The sequence below is a fragment of the Gouania willdenowi genome, chromosome 2 (assembly GCF_900634775.1).
Source record: "Gouania willdenowi chromosome 2, fGouWil2.1, whole genome shotgun sequence".
In the NCBI taxonomy this organism is placed as follows: Eukaryota; Metazoa; Chordata; class Actinopteri; order Blenniiformes; family Gobiesocidae; genus Gouania; species Gouania willdenowi.
This window is the reverse complement of record NC_041045.1, coordinates 1651800-1668196: the sequence shown is the minus strand read 5'-3', so window position 1 is coordinate 1668196 and position 16397 is coordinate 1651800. Positions and strand designations below refer to the sequence as shown.

At 41.7% G+C, this 16397-nt stretch overlaps 2 protein-coding genes across 11 annotated transcripts in view; both read left to right on the top strand.

Annotated features, from left to right (window-relative positions):
• The window catches only part of LOC114474544 (R3H domain-containing protein 1-like), a 33875-nt gene extending 21983 nt beyond the window's left edge, over window positions 1–11892 (top strand). For 6 of the 10 annotated variants that reach the window (XM_028465004.1, XM_028464986.1, XM_028464939.1 and 3 more), the window contains 18 exons: window positions 246–386; window positions 478–586; window positions 732–827; window positions 1058–1083; window positions 1736–1792; window positions 2824–3056; window positions 4223–4465; window positions 4598–4752; window positions 5426–5524; window positions 5759–6076; window positions 6150–6273; window positions 8681–8838; window positions 8906–9048; window positions 9465–9571; window positions 10171–10358; window positions 10604–10715; window positions 10794–10909; window positions 11351–11892. In XM_028465004.1, coding sequence (XP_028320805.1) covers window positions 246–386; window positions 478–586; window positions 732–827; window positions 1058–1083; window positions 1736–1792; window positions 2824–3056; window positions 4223–4465; window positions 4598–4752; window positions 5426–5524; window positions 5759–6076; window positions 6150–6273; window positions 8681–8838; window positions 8906–9048; window positions 9465–9571; window positions 10171–10358; window positions 10604–10715; window positions 10794–10909; window positions 11351–11473 — 2548 coding nt within the window. In that variant the 3' untranslated portion in view covers window positions 11474–11892. The remainder of the gene's footprint in view (window positions 1–245; window positions 387–477; window positions 587–731; window positions 828–1057; window positions 1084–1735; window positions 1793–2823; window positions 3057–4222; window positions 4466–4597; window positions 4753–5425; window positions 5525–5758; window positions 6077–6149; window positions 6274–8680; window positions 8839–8905; window positions 9049–9464; window positions 9572–10170; window positions 10359–10603; window positions 10716–10793; window positions 10910–11350) is intronic. The other 4 variants (XM_028464978.1, XR_003675379.1, XM_028464970.1 and 1 more) reach the window with 4 other exon arrangements.
• A 437-nt stretch (window positions 11893–12329) lies between these two features.
• LOC114474780 (uncharacterized) lies at window positions 12330–15625 on the top strand. The gene is made up of 3 exons (XM_028465298.1): window positions 12330–13192; window positions 13881–13975; window positions 14043–15625. The coding sequence occupies exons 1-3, from the start codon at window positions 12973–12975 to the stop codon at window positions 15141–15143; spliced, it is 1416 nt and encodes a 471-aa protein (XP_028321099.1). The 5' UTR covers window positions 12330–12972; the 3' UTR covers window positions 15144–15625.
• The last annotated feature ends 772 nt before the right edge of the window (window positions 15626–16397 follow it).

The window sequence follows — 16397 nt, the reverse complement described above, 5'->3', positions numbered from 1 at the left end:
CACAAAATTGACTCATAAAAATAGACAAACCCTTTGTTTGTTCCTGTATTAATGCTCATCATTTTAAATACTAAATATAGAAAGACTGGTTTAATTAAATGGTGTTTATTAAACTGAGCTCTCTGTGAAAATGATCCCCCACCATTAGTAGCTAACAGCTGCTATTGTTGTGGATTCCACGCTCCTTTTAGCATCACGTTCCTTTTATAACGTCAGATCAATGGTGTGTGTCCCCCTCCCTCCAGGAGCCAAAAGAGAAAGTTCCCTCCGATGACGTCCTACCATCGGATGCTGCTGCACCGCGTGGCGGCCTACTTCGGCATGGACCACAACGTGGATCCCAGCGGGAAGTCTGTAGTGATCAACAAAACCTCCAACACTAGGATGTGAGCGTTAGCCTGTCACGTTAGCATCCTCAGATGTTTCATCGTTCAACAAACGCTCACGTGCTTCCCCCCCCCCCACCCCCTCATTTAGACCCAATCAGAAATTCTCCGAGCACATCAAGGACGACAGAGCGGATGACTTCCAGAAACGCTACATTCTCAAACGAGACAACACCAGCTTTGATCGAGACGACAGCTCGGTAGCTTTTCTTCTTCTTCTTCTTTTAACCAAGCTGTCACTTTAGTTTCTGACATGTGGGTAAGAGTGGGACAATCTGGCATTTCTGACATACTGCGTCTGTGTGCGTGTGTGTGTGTGTGCGTGCGTGCGTGTGTTCTCGCCAGATCCGAATGCGTTTGAAAGCTGACAAGAGGAGCAAATCGATGGAGGAGAGGGAGGAGGAGTACCAGCGAGCCAGAGAAAGGATATTTGCACATGATGTGAGAGCCTATTTGTGTAGGGTGGGGGGGTGGGGGGGCGTGTTGCACAAATCTTTGTGTCGTTTTCTATTGATGTGCAAATGCAGTGGATTCCTTTTTTTTAGCTCCAATTATTATTATTACTGCTGCAGAATGTGTTAGTTTGGTGTATTTATGGATGAATCCTGGTGTCTATCTGTTTACACACAAAGTGATCAATACTGTAGAGTGATTTTTTCCTCTTCCCACAGGGAGATCACTTCATCCTCGACAGAAGGTGAGACGTGCGCTCATCATTCAGCTCATATTAGTGTGATGACCTGTCAGATGGTTGGTCTCATCTTCTCCTAAAGCTGCTCAATCGCTCTCACAGTATCTCCCATAACGGCAGTTTATTATTATTTATTGATCTGATTAATATCCACTGTTATCCAGGAAGTTAACTATTATTTGGGCCATAGTATATAGTCATCTAAAGATGTAAATCCTTGTTTTAATCAGAAATAAAATGGTTTAAAAGTGACCAAATAATGGACCAAATAGGTTTAAACTAGCAAAATATGGACATTAAAATGCGGTGAATGTAGTTAAATTGGCAAAAAAGAATCATGAAATATGGTGAAAAGATGGTAAAAGTGACAACAATGGGTCATTATATGGTGGAAAGGGTTTATAAGTGCAGAAAATGTCTTTAAAGTGGGAAAAAATGTGCATAAAAGGCATTGAAATGTGATGTAGAAGTGTCAGAAATGGGAGTAATGTAGCAAAATTGCATTAAAAGGAGCAAAAGTTTGGTGTAGTTACAGAAAAAAGTTATAAATAAGCAAAAGTGGGCTCAAATTGTTTAAAACATATTCTTAGTTTCTTGATGACATCTCTTTTTGTCGCCTCCTGCTGTGTTTCTGTAACATCTCGTTTCCTTTCCTCAGTGCTCAGGATGAAGACGTACGCATCATGAGCAGCCACCAGCGGAGGCAGATGTTCAGGTGGGTTCATCCTCTGCTTCTCCTCTCACTGCTCTCTGAATCTGAGGATTGGTTTTTTCATGGCTGCTCTGCAAAGCTGGTGTAAAATAGGATTTACTTCTTCACGTGTGGCCAGAACAAAAACAGCCAATTAAGGCGTGAAACTCCAGCTCAGATGGAGAGTTAATACACCCAGTGGATCAGCCTGGAAATATATTAGAATTACAGCAGTAAACCACAGTAAACATGTGCATTATCAGCGTAGAAAAGCTTTTTAATGGTTAGAGGTCCCATTACTGAGCCCTGTGGGACACCAACATGTTTATTATCTGTTTATACATGATTTATAATCACTTAACTTAATATTCATATTATTAGAGTATATAAGACAGGGGTGTGGAACTCTTTTTAGTTCAGGGGCCAAATACAGATCTCAAATGTTCCTCAAATTTTATGCAGGAAACGAATAATTTCAATGTTATTGTTTTCTAGTTTACACTTCCGTGTATACATAAAATACTAAACATGTAAGAAACTGACAATATCAAAGCAATAAGTGACAGATTAAGGATCTTCACTTAAAATGTTCTAGATTTTCTGACCAATTTCTATTTAATTAAGGGAAATATTATGTATTTGAATGTTAAACTGTTTTTTCAACAGCGATAAAAGCACCAGGAAAACTGTGAGAACAATATTGTTGAGTTTCATTTACACAATGATTCATGTTTTCTCTGTCATTTTTGCTTTCTCCTGCGGGACAAATTGGATGGTTTAAAGGACCGTATTTGGCCCCCCGGCCTTGAGTTTGGCACATGTGGCATATAGTATTCAAGTCTTTTACAATAAACTACAGATATTGATCTTCACTTGGAGTTATTTCAATTGTTTTTGTTTAATTCTCTCAAAAATAGCAACACAATTTTGTAGTTACTATTAGCAAGAATTGGGGTAAATTTTTTGCTATTTTTGAGAAAGCGAAAGTAACCAAATGATTTTTTAAAAAGCGACCTATATGCTAGAAACGGAACGTTTTTCTGTCTTTTCTCCAGGTTACGTGCCAGTCAGTCTGGTACCAGTCATCAGAGCAGCTCAGAGACGGATACGTTAGCTCGTCACAGTGAGCCACGGCCATGGAGCAGCACAGAAAGTTCAGACAGCTCCAATAGGCTGGCCCCTCGGCCCCCCATGACCAAGGCCAGCAGCTTCAGTGGCATCTCCCCCTGCCTGGTGAGGGGAGACAGCACGGCCAGCAGCAGGAGCACCGGGAGGCTCTCGAAAACAGGTACGTGGGCCGGAAACGCTCAGATTGGACAATACATGCAGGGCTAGAAACAGCTGAGGTTTAAACTAAACTCCTCCTGCCTTCAGAGCCCCCTGAGGTCCCATCAGAACCAGTGTTACCTCCTGTCAGAGCTCATTAGCATACGGCTAGCCCAGTGGTGGATGTAGCCCTTATGAAGTGTAGCAGCAGCGTTAGCGTTAAAGCTAACAGGAGCTCCTGCATAATACATGAGGCTCAGCGCTAACGGCTGCTCCTACACCGGTGAGAGACAGAGTTTATGTTCACCTGATGACCTCGTTCAGCCTCCATGATTTAATCTGTGTTTGTTAGACGTTCAGGTCCAAGCTGAGGTGGAGAACAACATGTTTCCTCTGGACTTAAACACTGCCCTCGTGTTTTATATTCTCCCTTCAGTAAAGTTTTACCTACTGCTGAATAGAAAGAAAAACAAATGAGTGTATATTGCAACAGCGTGATTGTTGTATTGATCCAAAAAATGTCCAAATACCTTTTTAAAATCATGTTTTTAATGAAAAAACCATTTAATGTCACTTACATATGATAGTTAACTCCTCAATGACTTTTAGCTTTATTTTAATAAAACATACTGAACACTTTTACAGATGTATGTGGTTCGTTTTTATTTAAGAACTTGTCAGAATCTGTCGTAGAAGCAAAAGTTTAACTTTTTATGACAAATGTAATTTGGTAGTTTGATTAACATTACACTTGTTTTTGAATTACAGTTAGTTACCATTTACTTATTCTCTCAAGTTTAAAAAAAAATTCAATAAATTGTATTTTATACCATTTTGTACTTGGAAAGGTGAAAATTTTAACTATCGCAATGTTTAGTATCAGGATATATCATATCGTGATATGGAATTCAGTCAGACTCATGACAATGCACAGCCCTAGTAGTTATTGATTAATGATTGATGATCACACATGAATAAATATTTTAGAATATTTTAGGTGATTTTAAAGCAATCTGAACGTAATCCCACATGTTTAAAAACAGTACTCTGTTATTGTCTGTATGACGCTGCACAAACTCTTTATTTTTAACATCTGCTAATAATGCATCATCTTCATCATCATCTTCATCTCTTTCCACCATGTTAGAATCTAACGTTCATCATCATCTCTGTTTGTTTCCTCCTCAGGTTCAGAATCCTGCAGCAGCAGCGTAGGCTCCTCCTCCAGCTCTCTGTCCCGCCTCCAGCTGCCCCTCCCCCTCCCTCTCCCTGTCCCCGTCCCTGTCCCTGGCTCCTCCAGGTCCAGCCTCCCCAGCACACCTCTGATCCACCCAGAAAAGAGCGTTGTCTCCACAGAAGGAACCAACTACTTAGTGTTACCACTGGAAGCCTCAGGGATACCAGGAAGTGTTCTGGTCCACCCTCACACAGGTGGGCGGAGCTTCAGAGATTCTGTTACTTAATGTTAATGAGCATGACGTCACCATGTGATCATAATCTTGTCACAGCGAGTGTTATTCTGAGCTCGTCCAATCACGCGCTGCCGTTTATTCACTACTACAGGTAAACCTTTCATACACCCTGATGGCAGCGCCGTCGTCTACAGCCCAGTGGGCGTGGCCTCGGCTGCAGGCAGGATCCAGCAGCAGGTCAAAGCCCCTCAGCAGCCAATCACAGCTGGCCCTCAGCCACAGCCAGCCAATCAGCTGCTCCCACAGGTCAGTGTGTGTGTGTGTGTGTGTGTAACATGTATATAAAAATACATATAGTTAAAACAAAATAGTTCATGTTCATCAGTAGTGATCAAACATATGAAATGATCAGATATCTAAAAGTAAAGGAAAAAAACATTTAAATCACTACTGGAGTGTTCACAAATGTCTCGTTTATTTTTCTACATTTAGAAATCTTTTGGATCAATGTGTTTAGTGTTTTTATTTAAAAAATATAATGTATTTTCCTATTTATGATACATTTGTAACATATTTGACTACTGTTTGTGGTTTATTTACATGTAAAATTTAAATATATATAAAGTATTTGAATATACTCTAATAATTGGTATCATTTATCCATTTTATCAGCTTTCCCTGATTTATTATTTACTGACAAACTAAAACATGGTGATGTTTTGTGTGATATTTGTCGTGTTACGTCGTCCAAACACATTTAACGACTCGTTTAAAACGTGTAGGTGAGGCAATATTAATATTATGTCAAGACGTTAATTTGTGGATTTGCGTTCTTTCAGATAATCACCTCAACAGTTGTTGTAAAAATCATCATCATTCAACCTTTAGATGGTGTGATTGATTAATGTCGTCAGTAAATGTGTTTTATTGTGTCCTCCTGTCTGTCTGTCTGTCTCCTCCTACTTTTCCTCCTCTCCAGCCTCCCTCTGACTCCGCCCACCCAATGCTCTCTTACTCTCTAGCTCCTCCTACTCCGTCCCAGCTCCTGCCTGTGTGTCCTAACCAACAGTTCACTGTGGTACAGTCCTCCATCTTTACCTTCAAGCAGATATAGGCAACTGGCGGCCTGGGGGCCACATGCGGCCCTCGGTCATATTTTATGCGGCCCCCAAAGCAAATGTACAAAATGACAGAAAAATACACAAATACATTAAAAAGTACAAATAATTACAACATTGCTGGAATACAATACATAAATACATAAATAATACAAGAGAAAAACACTGTTTTTAATGGTCTGATTGTTCTACAGCCTGATGCCCTCAACACTCAGTTCAGTCACATGACCCTGACCCAGCAGCAGCCCAGTGAGGGCGGGGCCCTGGCTCCAGACCCTCGCCACTTCCCCTCCATCTACCACCAACACCACCACCACCCATCCCCTGTGCTGCTGCATGCACCCCCCCTGCAACAGGTCACCAGCTACGTGGTGGCCGCTCCATCGGGGGGTCCTTCAGGCATTCTGCAGGGACAGCCTGTCCATAACCAGGGTCCTAACCACGCCCTGAGCCTCTTGACCCAACCGCTACATCAGCAGCAGCACGCCTACGTCCAACAGCCCCCGCAGCAGGTAGGGACCATGGTCGCCATGACGACACAGCCATCAGCATGGAGTCCAATCTGTGTGTGTGTGTGTTTTTCAGATGTCCACGTGCTACTGTGCGTCAGGGCTCCACCCACATTGCTCTGCCCACCAGCAGCAGCAGCAGCATCCCTACAGGCTGCCCTACGCCCCTCCTCAGAGCATCAACCTGCCCCAGCAACAAGGTACCAACAGGAAGTTTATTATTATAGTCATCTTAAAGATGGAAATCCTTGTTTTAATCACAAATAAAATGGGTTAAACCACAGACATTGGTTCAAAGTTGTGATTTGTGGCTAATTGAATTTAAAAATGAGGGAAAAGTTAATTTAAACTTGCAAAATTGTTGTTAAATTGGCCAAAATAATCATGAAATGTGGTGAATATAATGAGTCAACATATGTGACATTAGGTGGAAAAGGTTTATAAGTGCTGAACATGTTTTAAAACGTGGGAAAAAAATGTGCAGAAATGTGATGCAGAAGTGTCAGAAAGGGGAGTAATTTAGCCAAAATGCATTAAAAGGAGCAAAAATATGGCAGGAAAAAGTGATGAAAATAGGTTAAAATATGGTAAGTTTGGTGTAGTAGCAGAAAAATGGCCAAAATGGCTTAATTTCTGATCTCGTGACCCCAAGGTTGAGAACCCCTGTGTAACTAAATGTAACAATTGTGTACGTCTGTGTAAGTGGGAAACATCAGACAAATGAAGCTGACCTATAGGCAAAGGACAGCAATTACACACACACACACACACACACACAGCAGATGATCTAAAGGCGAAGGAACGCTGGCATTGGGTGACACACAAACGTTTAAATGGAGTGTGTGTTTCCTCCTCCTCCAGCTTCAGTCATGGTCATTCACAGAGAAGTACACGTTAAATACATTTTAACTGTCATTTTATTAGTGTAAACATCAGTCTACACGTGTGAATATTTTCTATTAGTTTAAATTTTAAATCTACACATTTTTTACCATCTTTTGTGACATCCAGACATGTTTACATCACTACACCAACTGTTTGTCGTATTTAAACGTGTAAACTGTCTCTAATTCCAGGACGTGTTGTAGATGAGAGTGTGTGTGTGTGTGTGTGTGTGTGTTATTACAGGTGTGTCAGGGAGGCTGGGGGCGGGGCCGGGACGCTGTCTGAGAGCTCTCTATGAATCTCACAGTGAACCGGTCTCTTTTCCAGCCTCTCACTCTCATTACCACGACACAGTAATGGACTCTAACCAGTTCTAGACTGGTTCTGGTTCTAGTTCTAGTTCTGGTTGATGGAAGATATAAATATGAACTAGGCAAGACCTGTATTCGCACGGTGAATACGTATTTGGCAATTGAAAAAAATGGCAAAAAATGACGACCTGTATCTGGATTTGTTGACAAGTTATATTTGAAACATGTAGTTGTTAACGGAATATGTAATATAATATTCATCAATACACGTTCACGTTTTGTATGGAGTCACACCCTCCAGTGTATAATAACAGTAGGGAATAGTTAATTTTATTAAAAAGGACCGTGACGTCACTTCTGACTGGAATGTTTTATTAATAATTTGGATTCCCAATGAATATCTCTAAATGTCCAAGTCATTATTTTGATTATATTTGACAATTAAATTGAAAGTTGACTATATATAGTTGACTACTATAAGAAAAGAATAGACAAATGGGACTGCAAAATTTGTAGAAAAAAATGTAAAATCATAAAACTGGTTAAAAGAATTGTTCGTGTGATTTTTGTCGTTTTTTTTACTAATTAAATTGAAAGTAATAATGCAGGAAAAACAGAAGAAAGGAAATGTTGTTCAATGGTACCAGTTTGAGCATTGTATCTCAATGTGTTTTAAGGAAAAAAGTCTTTTGTTTTTTGTAATGTCATGAACTTTGACCCCAACCGATGTTTTTACCGGTAGGTCGTACAACTTCTGTTCAAATAAATAAAATACTCCACTTGAAATGAGCTTTTCTTAAATGTTTGTCAAACTTGTATGATAAATATTCATAGAGATATGGAAAATGTTGGTTTTTGACACTTGACACAACCTTGACATTGACATTTTGGCTCCAGAAAAGGTCGACTGCACATCGTTGACATTGTCCTTATGAGATGACATACGGGTTATTAGTGCTGCATTAATAGTCTAGGTAGGAGGAGTTCCAGGACAAAGGAGTTGAGGAAGAAAAATAATAATAAAGAACTCCCACGAGAACCGTATATTTGCTAAAAAAACAATAACTATAGAGCTGCAATGTGTAGTTTAAACACGTTGACTAGAGGACGTCCTCTCTGTTCCTGCTATTGTCTCAGTCCTCTGTGTTTCCTCAGGGACGTTATTTTCCTCATGTCTTTTTTGTCACCTTGACATTTTAAAGTGAGGGATTTAAACCCAGCTCCCAGTGAGGGACCAGCCCTCGGCTTTATGAGCCAGAGGAGCGCTGTGGTATCTGCTGACTTTGAGCTGTCCCCTCCTTTGTTGCTGCTGCTATGCATTGATTTAAATATTCAGACGTCGGTTTATACAGCCTTTAAAACCAGTTCAATATTAATAATGTGTGTGTGTTCGACTGGTTGTTGTTTCCAGTTCACCACGCCATGATGTCAAACCCGTCGTCCTATCAGACACTGGTTGGTTTGCAGCAAACGCCCACCCTCGCCCTCACTGGGAACCAGCAAAGCAATATGGGTAACCAGGTGCAGGGCATGGTGGTCCAGTACCCCCAGATGCAGGCCTACCATCAGGTACCCCCTCACTCTCATTAGATGACGGTGGAAACCATTTATAAACGTGTGTTTTGTTTCTCTACAGCAGGTTTCTGTTCCTCAGCAGCAGTACCAGTCGTACCAGTCGTACCAGCAGCACCAGCAGCCTGTCATCATGTCCTGTCAGCCAGGGATTCAGCCCTGCTACAGCCTGCTGCCCCCCCACCAGCACCAGCACGCCACCATGAGGTAGGAAACGTGGTTCCTGAGTCAGCGGCTCTGTTCGTCACCTCTAATAGAATTATGTGACGAAGAAGAATGAGATCTAACAAGATTATCAGTGATTTATTTTCACTAGTTGATGAAACGCTGCGTCTGTAACCTTTCAATTTGTCCTGTTCATGACAAAAAATTGTATTCATTTTTTAAATTTATTTTTTATTGCTATTTTTCCTGTTTTTTCTCCCCCCTTTTTTTAAAAATCATTTTCCTTTTTTTCCCCCTTTTATTGTTTTTTTTCATTTATCTGATTCATTATTATTTGAGTGTGAGGCTCCGCCCCCTCCACCAGCTGGAGCTGAGCTTTAATGTTTAAACGCTTCCTGTCAGATATCACATGATGATCCAATGTTCTAATGACAATTTTCTTCTTCGTTGGTCTCCAGCTCTACGGTGAGTTTCCTTCCTGGGTCGATGGTTGATCAGCTGCAGCTCTCACAGGCCGCCTCCCCCTGTGTCTCTCAGCAGCACGCCGGACCCCCGCAGTACGCAGGTACCCCCCCCCCCACACACACACACACACACACACCTCTTAGTTTACTTTACAGCATCTGATATATGATGGGATATGACCGTTCTTTGATAGGTCAGATGATGTAAATAATGCCACAGTGCACCCCCTAGTGGAGGAAACAATAACATATCTCACATTTATTACCTTTATTATTCACGTCTGACTGTAAGGACGCCGCAGAGGGAACTGCATGCTCTCTAATGAGGTGGATGAAGCTGTGTGTGACCACTAAACACTTTTAATTGGCTGAGGGATAATCCACAGATTATTGTCCAATCAGAGGCTTTTGTTTCATAAATCAGCAGCTTGTGAGCGTCTGTAAATGAGGATTAATCCCTAATGTTTGTAATCATTCTGAGTTGATTCCTACGATGAAAATACAGTGAGATTGAAGTCGAAGTATTTTCGAGAATAAAATTGTAATTTTATTTAATATCATTAGATTAGATTTTATTTTCATAAAAATATAACATTATTCTCATAATATTTAGATTTTTATTCAAATACAATTTTAATCTAAAAATATTAAGACTTTATTCAAATGTCTCATGTATTCTCATACGTCTCTGACCCCCCAGGGCTGTTGCCCCCCACCCCCGGTGGAGGAATGCTGATGCTCCAGATGACCACGCCCTCCTGTCAGCAGCCCAGAGACTCATCCCCCTGCCAGAGGAAGCAGCAGAGCTCCGCCCACAAACACTCACGGGTGGAGCTACATCGAGGTCGCCGCCCCGCGGAGCTCCTCCCCCCTTTGGACCCCCCTCAGGTACAAACACACTGTTGTCTTCAACTACTTTAATAGAGACGCTGACACGAGCACTTTAAGCTCCGCCTCCTGAAAAGGTTCCGCTAATGATGTGAGAGCCATTAGCTTCACGCTACGCTCGTGACGTTAATGTGGAGAGAAGGGATCACCATGGCAACCACAGCCAGAGAGGGACGATGTGTTTTAATTAACGCCTTTGTTTCCTGCGTGTGCGTGTGTGTGTATCGTGTGTGTGTTGTGTGTAGAGCAGCCTGCCCTTATCTCCAGCGCTCCCTCGTCCTCCCAGTGCCAAAGGCCTCCACGCCATCCCTGTGATGTCACACCCGCTCCCTACAGCGTTCTGCCACAGTGGACCAGGTACTCACTCTCACACGCACACACACACACACACGATAGAAGTGAAGCTGTGAGTGTGTGTGTGTGTGTTGTTCTCAGGTGACACACACTTCTCCCTCCTGGGTCGACCCCTACAGTACACGCCCTCCATACAACCGCCACTGCTCCACTCTACTACTACTGCTGCTGCTAATCACATGTTCACTAAACATCAGGTAAGACACGCCCCCCTCCTCCTTAAAGGGACACGCCACTGTTTTTACAAATGTGTCCTAAAACCTTCTAAATGTCTAACAAAACAAATTTTTATGCACCATTTCTTATTTAAATTAAATTATAAAAATATGACTTTAATCTCAAAATACTACAACTTTATTCTCCTAAAATATGATTTGAATTTTACGAATTTAATCTCTAAATTTTATGACTTTAATCTTGAAATGTTACAGATAGTTGTCAGGCTAAAGTCCTTCTATTCACAGGGTTTGTGCGTCTTCAACAGTCTGTGATTTACTCGCTAACGTCAGCCACCACAGCGTGTCAGCACACAGTTTAAGACGTAGATCTTCTCATCAGGACATTTATAAAAACAGTGGAGGATCCTTTGATGATCAAAGCTTCCTGCTATCATCATTAAACCGTCTCCATGTCCTCAGGGTTCTCTGGGCGTGTGGCGTAGCGCTCACGGGAAGAAGGCTAACAGGAAGTGTCAGTCTGTGGACGTGGGCGTGGCTGAGCAGGTAACGTCACAAGATGCTGAGGAACGTTTGTGTGTCTGATTTGCACATTCTCAAAGTGTGTGTTTGCAGTGAGCAGCTCTGGACTCCTCCCCTTCTCTCTGGACTCCTCCCCTCGAATGAACTGCGTTTCCTCCTTAAACACACGTTCCCTGTGTGACCAGTTCTTTTTTTTTATTGAAAGCTAATGTTTTATTTTGGTTCCCGTGTTGATGGACGGCTTTAGAAACACTGAAAACCCCACATGTACCTGAACCTGTACCTGTAGAGAATCACCGTTAAACACAGTGAATGTTGCGTTTGCACTGAAGTGGTTGATGGAGCTGGATTGGACGGCGTGGATCAATGGCTCCACCCTCTTTTTCTCTGTAACACCCATGTTTGTTGCACTCGGCCAGGCCGCTTTGTTTTATATTTTAAATTAAAAAAAAAAACAATCTTTATATGCACAAGAAATATAATCAACCGTGTGTGTTTCTCTTTGTGTGTGTGTGAGTTTTAAATTAAATATATATAAATGTCACATAAATCAGCCTTAACTGAATAAAATCTGTGAACAGAAGCATCAGCACTAACATGTTCAGGTGTAGTGGGTGAACTGGTGTCCTTTGAATATAGTGACCACTGACGGTGAATGGAAAGGGTTTTGTGTTTTCAATGAGTTCTGTGCATTTACACGAGCAGATAAAACAATAACTTCATTGGAATGAAAAGGATTTATTGTTATTGATCCTGCAGAGCAACCTCAAGTTAGGTAAATGCACAGAGTTTTGTAAAAAGAATAAGAAAAATACTTAAGTGACTCCAAAAACACGAGATAAAAACAAGCAAAATTACCCATTCACTCTTAAAAAAAACAAAATGACAAAATATATACACAAAAGGGCCCCAAAAACACTTCATACATAAATACATATATTACAACTCCAAAAGCACAGAAAAATACACTAAATGAGTCCAAAAACACACTAAATAATAAAAACATGCAAAATTACACATCCACTCTAAACAAATTTACTCAAATAGACATCAAAAACACCTCAAACATGGTAAATATATACATTAAGACACCAAAAACACATAAAATGATTGATATATATATACACATAATGAACAGACTTCCGTGTCTCGTTCTAAGGCTATAACCGCTGTAAGGTGTAGCAACAGCGCCACTCAGTGGTCATGAGATTATATGACACCAGTAAATATTAAAAACATGCAAAATTCACAATAAAAATACCTTGAAATATACACAAAATGACATCAAAAACACTTTAAGCATGGAAAAATAAACCATACGACTCCAAAACCACGGAAAAATACACAAAAGGACAAAAAATAAACAGACTTCCGTGTGTCTCATTCTGCGCTACAACCGCTGTAACGTGTAGCAACAGCGCCACTCGGTGGTCATTATCTGTAACTGCACTGAACCGTTTCAAACGTTCACATAGTGAAACTGAAAGCTAGAAACTCGCTGTTTACTCCGTAAATGTAACAGCTATTGCTCGGCTCTGGGTAGCCGTGGTCTGGAGGTATTTATGGAGGTTTTTCAGGAGACCGAGCAGTGCGCTGAGAGCAGCCGGAACACGGTGGTGGTCTCCGGGGTTCCCACGGACGTGCTTCCCGCTGACAGAATGACGGATAAACTCATCAATCACTTCCAAAACCGCCGAAAGAGCGACGGAGGAGACGTGAAGTTTGTCCGATTTCCCACCAACACAAACGGAGTCGCTTTCATCACCTTTATGGACGGAGCAGGTGAAAAATCTGCTTGTTTTGTTGTAAACACCGGAAGTGTAATCTCAAAACACAGAACTCCATTAAAAAAAGATGCAAATTAAGATCAGCTGTGTTTTTACATTTAGAAATAGAGCTGCAAACTCTCCATAATACAAATAAAGGACATTTTAGTGCAAATCCGGTTAATAAGTGTGAGATGCAAACTTAAAAATACGTTAATATACAAAAATAGTGAAAATAAGAATATGACAGCACTCATTTCATTAGTGTCAAACTCAAGGCCCGAGGGCCAAGTTTGGCCCGCCATAGCGTCTAGTCCGGCCCGCAGGAAGATTTTGTTTAAAGTAAAAATGATCGCACAACAGGAGTTTTTGTAAATTGTAGATAAAATACGATGGTGTTACAGTCCTACAATATTTACATTATTTATTTTTTAAACTGAAAAATTCTTGCAAATTGCATTAAAAATTTCGAGAAAATATTTTGCAAAAATCAAGACATTTTCAACAATTGCTTAACAATCAGGATTTTATTTGAATTTTTGCTTTTTTTCCTTCACAAAAATATGGATTTATTTTATTTTGGAAAATTGCCATTTCATGTTTGGCACTTCTCTATGCTGCGATCAAACATATAACAACATATTGTAACGGCTAATGTTAGCTAGTGGTTAGTGGGCGGAGCCTGATGTGTCTTCTTTTGGCAGACGCAGAGAAGGTGGTGAAGAAACGTCCTCAGATCATGACGGACGAGGAGTTCCCTGAGGAGTACGAGCTCACCGTGTTCCCCTTCAGCGAGGACGTAAGTACACGTGAACGTGCACATTAATGCAGCCATGGAGAGTTAAACCCCGCCCCCTCTGCTGCAGGTTTTTTCCTACGTCTCCAACGCCACCCTGGATCTCTCCATGTTTGACGTTGACCTCGAGGTGTTCCTGGGGCGTTTACGTTCCCGTCACAGATCGCTACGGTTCACACCGCTGAGCGGACAAAAGAGGGCGCTTATCGAGGGTCCGTTTACTGCGGCCAAGGCGTTGAGGGAGGAGCTTATCTGCATGGCTGCGAGGCTCCAGAAGTATGACAGTCATCACGCGGCGGTGGAAGAAGGCGTGTGTGAGGATGACGCTGAGCAGAGAGAAGCTGATCGAACGGAAACGTCGCTCGGACATGTTTGTGACGTGGCTAGATTTGAGGAAGGGGGCAGAGCTCGAGATACGGTCGACGCCTTCAGACACTGTAAGAAAAAAATGCTTCAAAGACAAGTGGTGGGAGAGGAGAGCGATCTGACTCCGCCTCCTGCTTCAGATCCACCAGCGCCACCACAGGAAGGGGCGGAGCCACACAGTCAGAGACAGGAAGGGGCGGTGTCACACAGCCAGAGACAGGAAGGACAGGAAGGGGCAGAGCTACGCAGCCAGAGACAGGAAGGGGCGGAGCCACACAGTCAGGTACAGGAAGTGTTGGACCTGAGCGTCACAGAGAACCTCCAGGACGTCTCTGTGTCTCCATGGAGCGATCTGATCGGTCCAGAGGAGATGTGGGTGGACCTGATGACGTTCCAATACATCGATACGTTCCAGAGAACGGCGTTAAATGAGTGTTTGGGACACGTCCTCATGTCACACGAGTGTTTTGAGGAAAACGACCTGGTGCGAGTGTCTCTGTCTGAAGCTCCGCCCCCTCAGGGATGCTCAGCGGTTCACGAGGCTTCAGAGAATCTACAGAGGTTATTCGACGCGTGGCAGCACACGTTGACCGTACACGAGGTCCAGGCGGAGCCACACGACCACGAGAAGCTGAGCAAGATCTGCATTAACGCCGCCTCCCTGTACAAGGACGTCCTCTATACGATCAGAGGGTCTAAGGTGAAGATTATCGGACCCTCGACCTCCAGCTACTTGTTCTACATATCAGTGATGGATAAAGTCACTGACTACCTGTTACCACCAGGGGGGGCTAATGATCATTAAACAGGTCCTCCACTGGTTTTATTAATGTGACCTAATAACTTCTAAATGTCTTTATTAGTAGATCTATGCTTAATAAACACATTATTATGAACCATATTAGTTTAATTAACTTTTAAAAATAAGAGTAATTTACAGTTTTAGTGCCTGTGTTCAGTGAAAAACTTTAAAGTATTCCCATTTTTAAAAGTTAAATAAACTAAGTTAGTGTATAATAATGTGTTGTTAGACATAGATCTACTAATAAGGACATTTAGAAGGTTTTAGGCCATATTTACTGTTCAGATGTGGTTTGTGGACATGTTTGTGTTTGTGTTTGGATCCAAAAATATTACATTTAATGTTGTCGCTAAGGCCGATATTTAGGAGAATGTTTCCTCCTCTTTTCATTTCTTTGTTTTCATCCTACTTTGTATTTCTGAGTAGTTTCCACTGTCTGCTGTAATAATTTATATCTTTATCATAATAAAGTGATTCTAACTGCATTGTGTGACCGTGTTGTTCCAGATGGGGGCGCTGTGACCCTTCCTCAGTGTGGGCTAAACACACACACACGATGCTGCATTATTCACACGAGCCTGTGATTGACTCGCTTTGTAAGAAAAAAAACACACACACTCCTCGCTCTGTTACTATGGAAACGTGATGGGGGGACACTCCAATCTTTTCATCATCAAACCTGAACCTCACATCTACAACATGCATTATTATGATTATTAGGGCCCAAGCACAACGGTGTGTAGGACCCTACTGTAATGCACCTCGGATTTATTATTATTTTATTTATGATGAAATGATCGCATTTTTGAGGGTCAAAACACGTTCAAAAACTCGTGAAAATTTGTGCTCATATTAGGACTATTTGGACATGTGAATGGTAAAATAACTCAATAGCGTCCCCTTGAGATTGTATTGGCTCCCAGCTTGGACTGATGACGGTGATGATGTCAGAATTCTACAGTGTACTGAAGAAATATTACTTCAGTACACTGAGAATTTCCCTGATCTGTGTAAGTACAGTTATTTCTTTCTAGCACAAACACACATTCCCAAAGATTACACAATGCCACCTTATTGTCACATGATTCACACGTGTTTTATACCCTCAGAAACAAATCAACCACCTCCAGTTATGGTTTAACCCAACTGTCATTCATAGTCATAGCGCCACCTATTGGTAAAAGGAAATCATAGACATTATATTTGCACAGAACATTGCAGGAAAGTTTGTGATATAATCCTTGAAAATGGTCAGCT

What these genes read in the sequence shown, in the direction of transcription:
- LOC114474780 (XM_028465298.1), top strand. Translation starts at nt 12,973, where the DNA reads ATGGAGGTTTTTCAGGAGACCGAGCAGTGCGCTGAGAGCAGCCGGAAC. An exon ending in CACCTTTATGGACGGAGCAG is followed by an intron (nt 13,193 to 13,880) that starts GTGAAAAATCTG and finishes TTCTTTTGGCAG; the next exon opens with ACGCAGAGAAGGTGGTGAAG. An exon ending in TGTTCCCCTTCAGCGAGGAC is followed by an intron (nt 13,976 to 14,042) that starts GTAAGTACACGT and finishes CCTCTGCTGCAG; the next exon opens with GTTTTTTCCTACGTCTCCAA.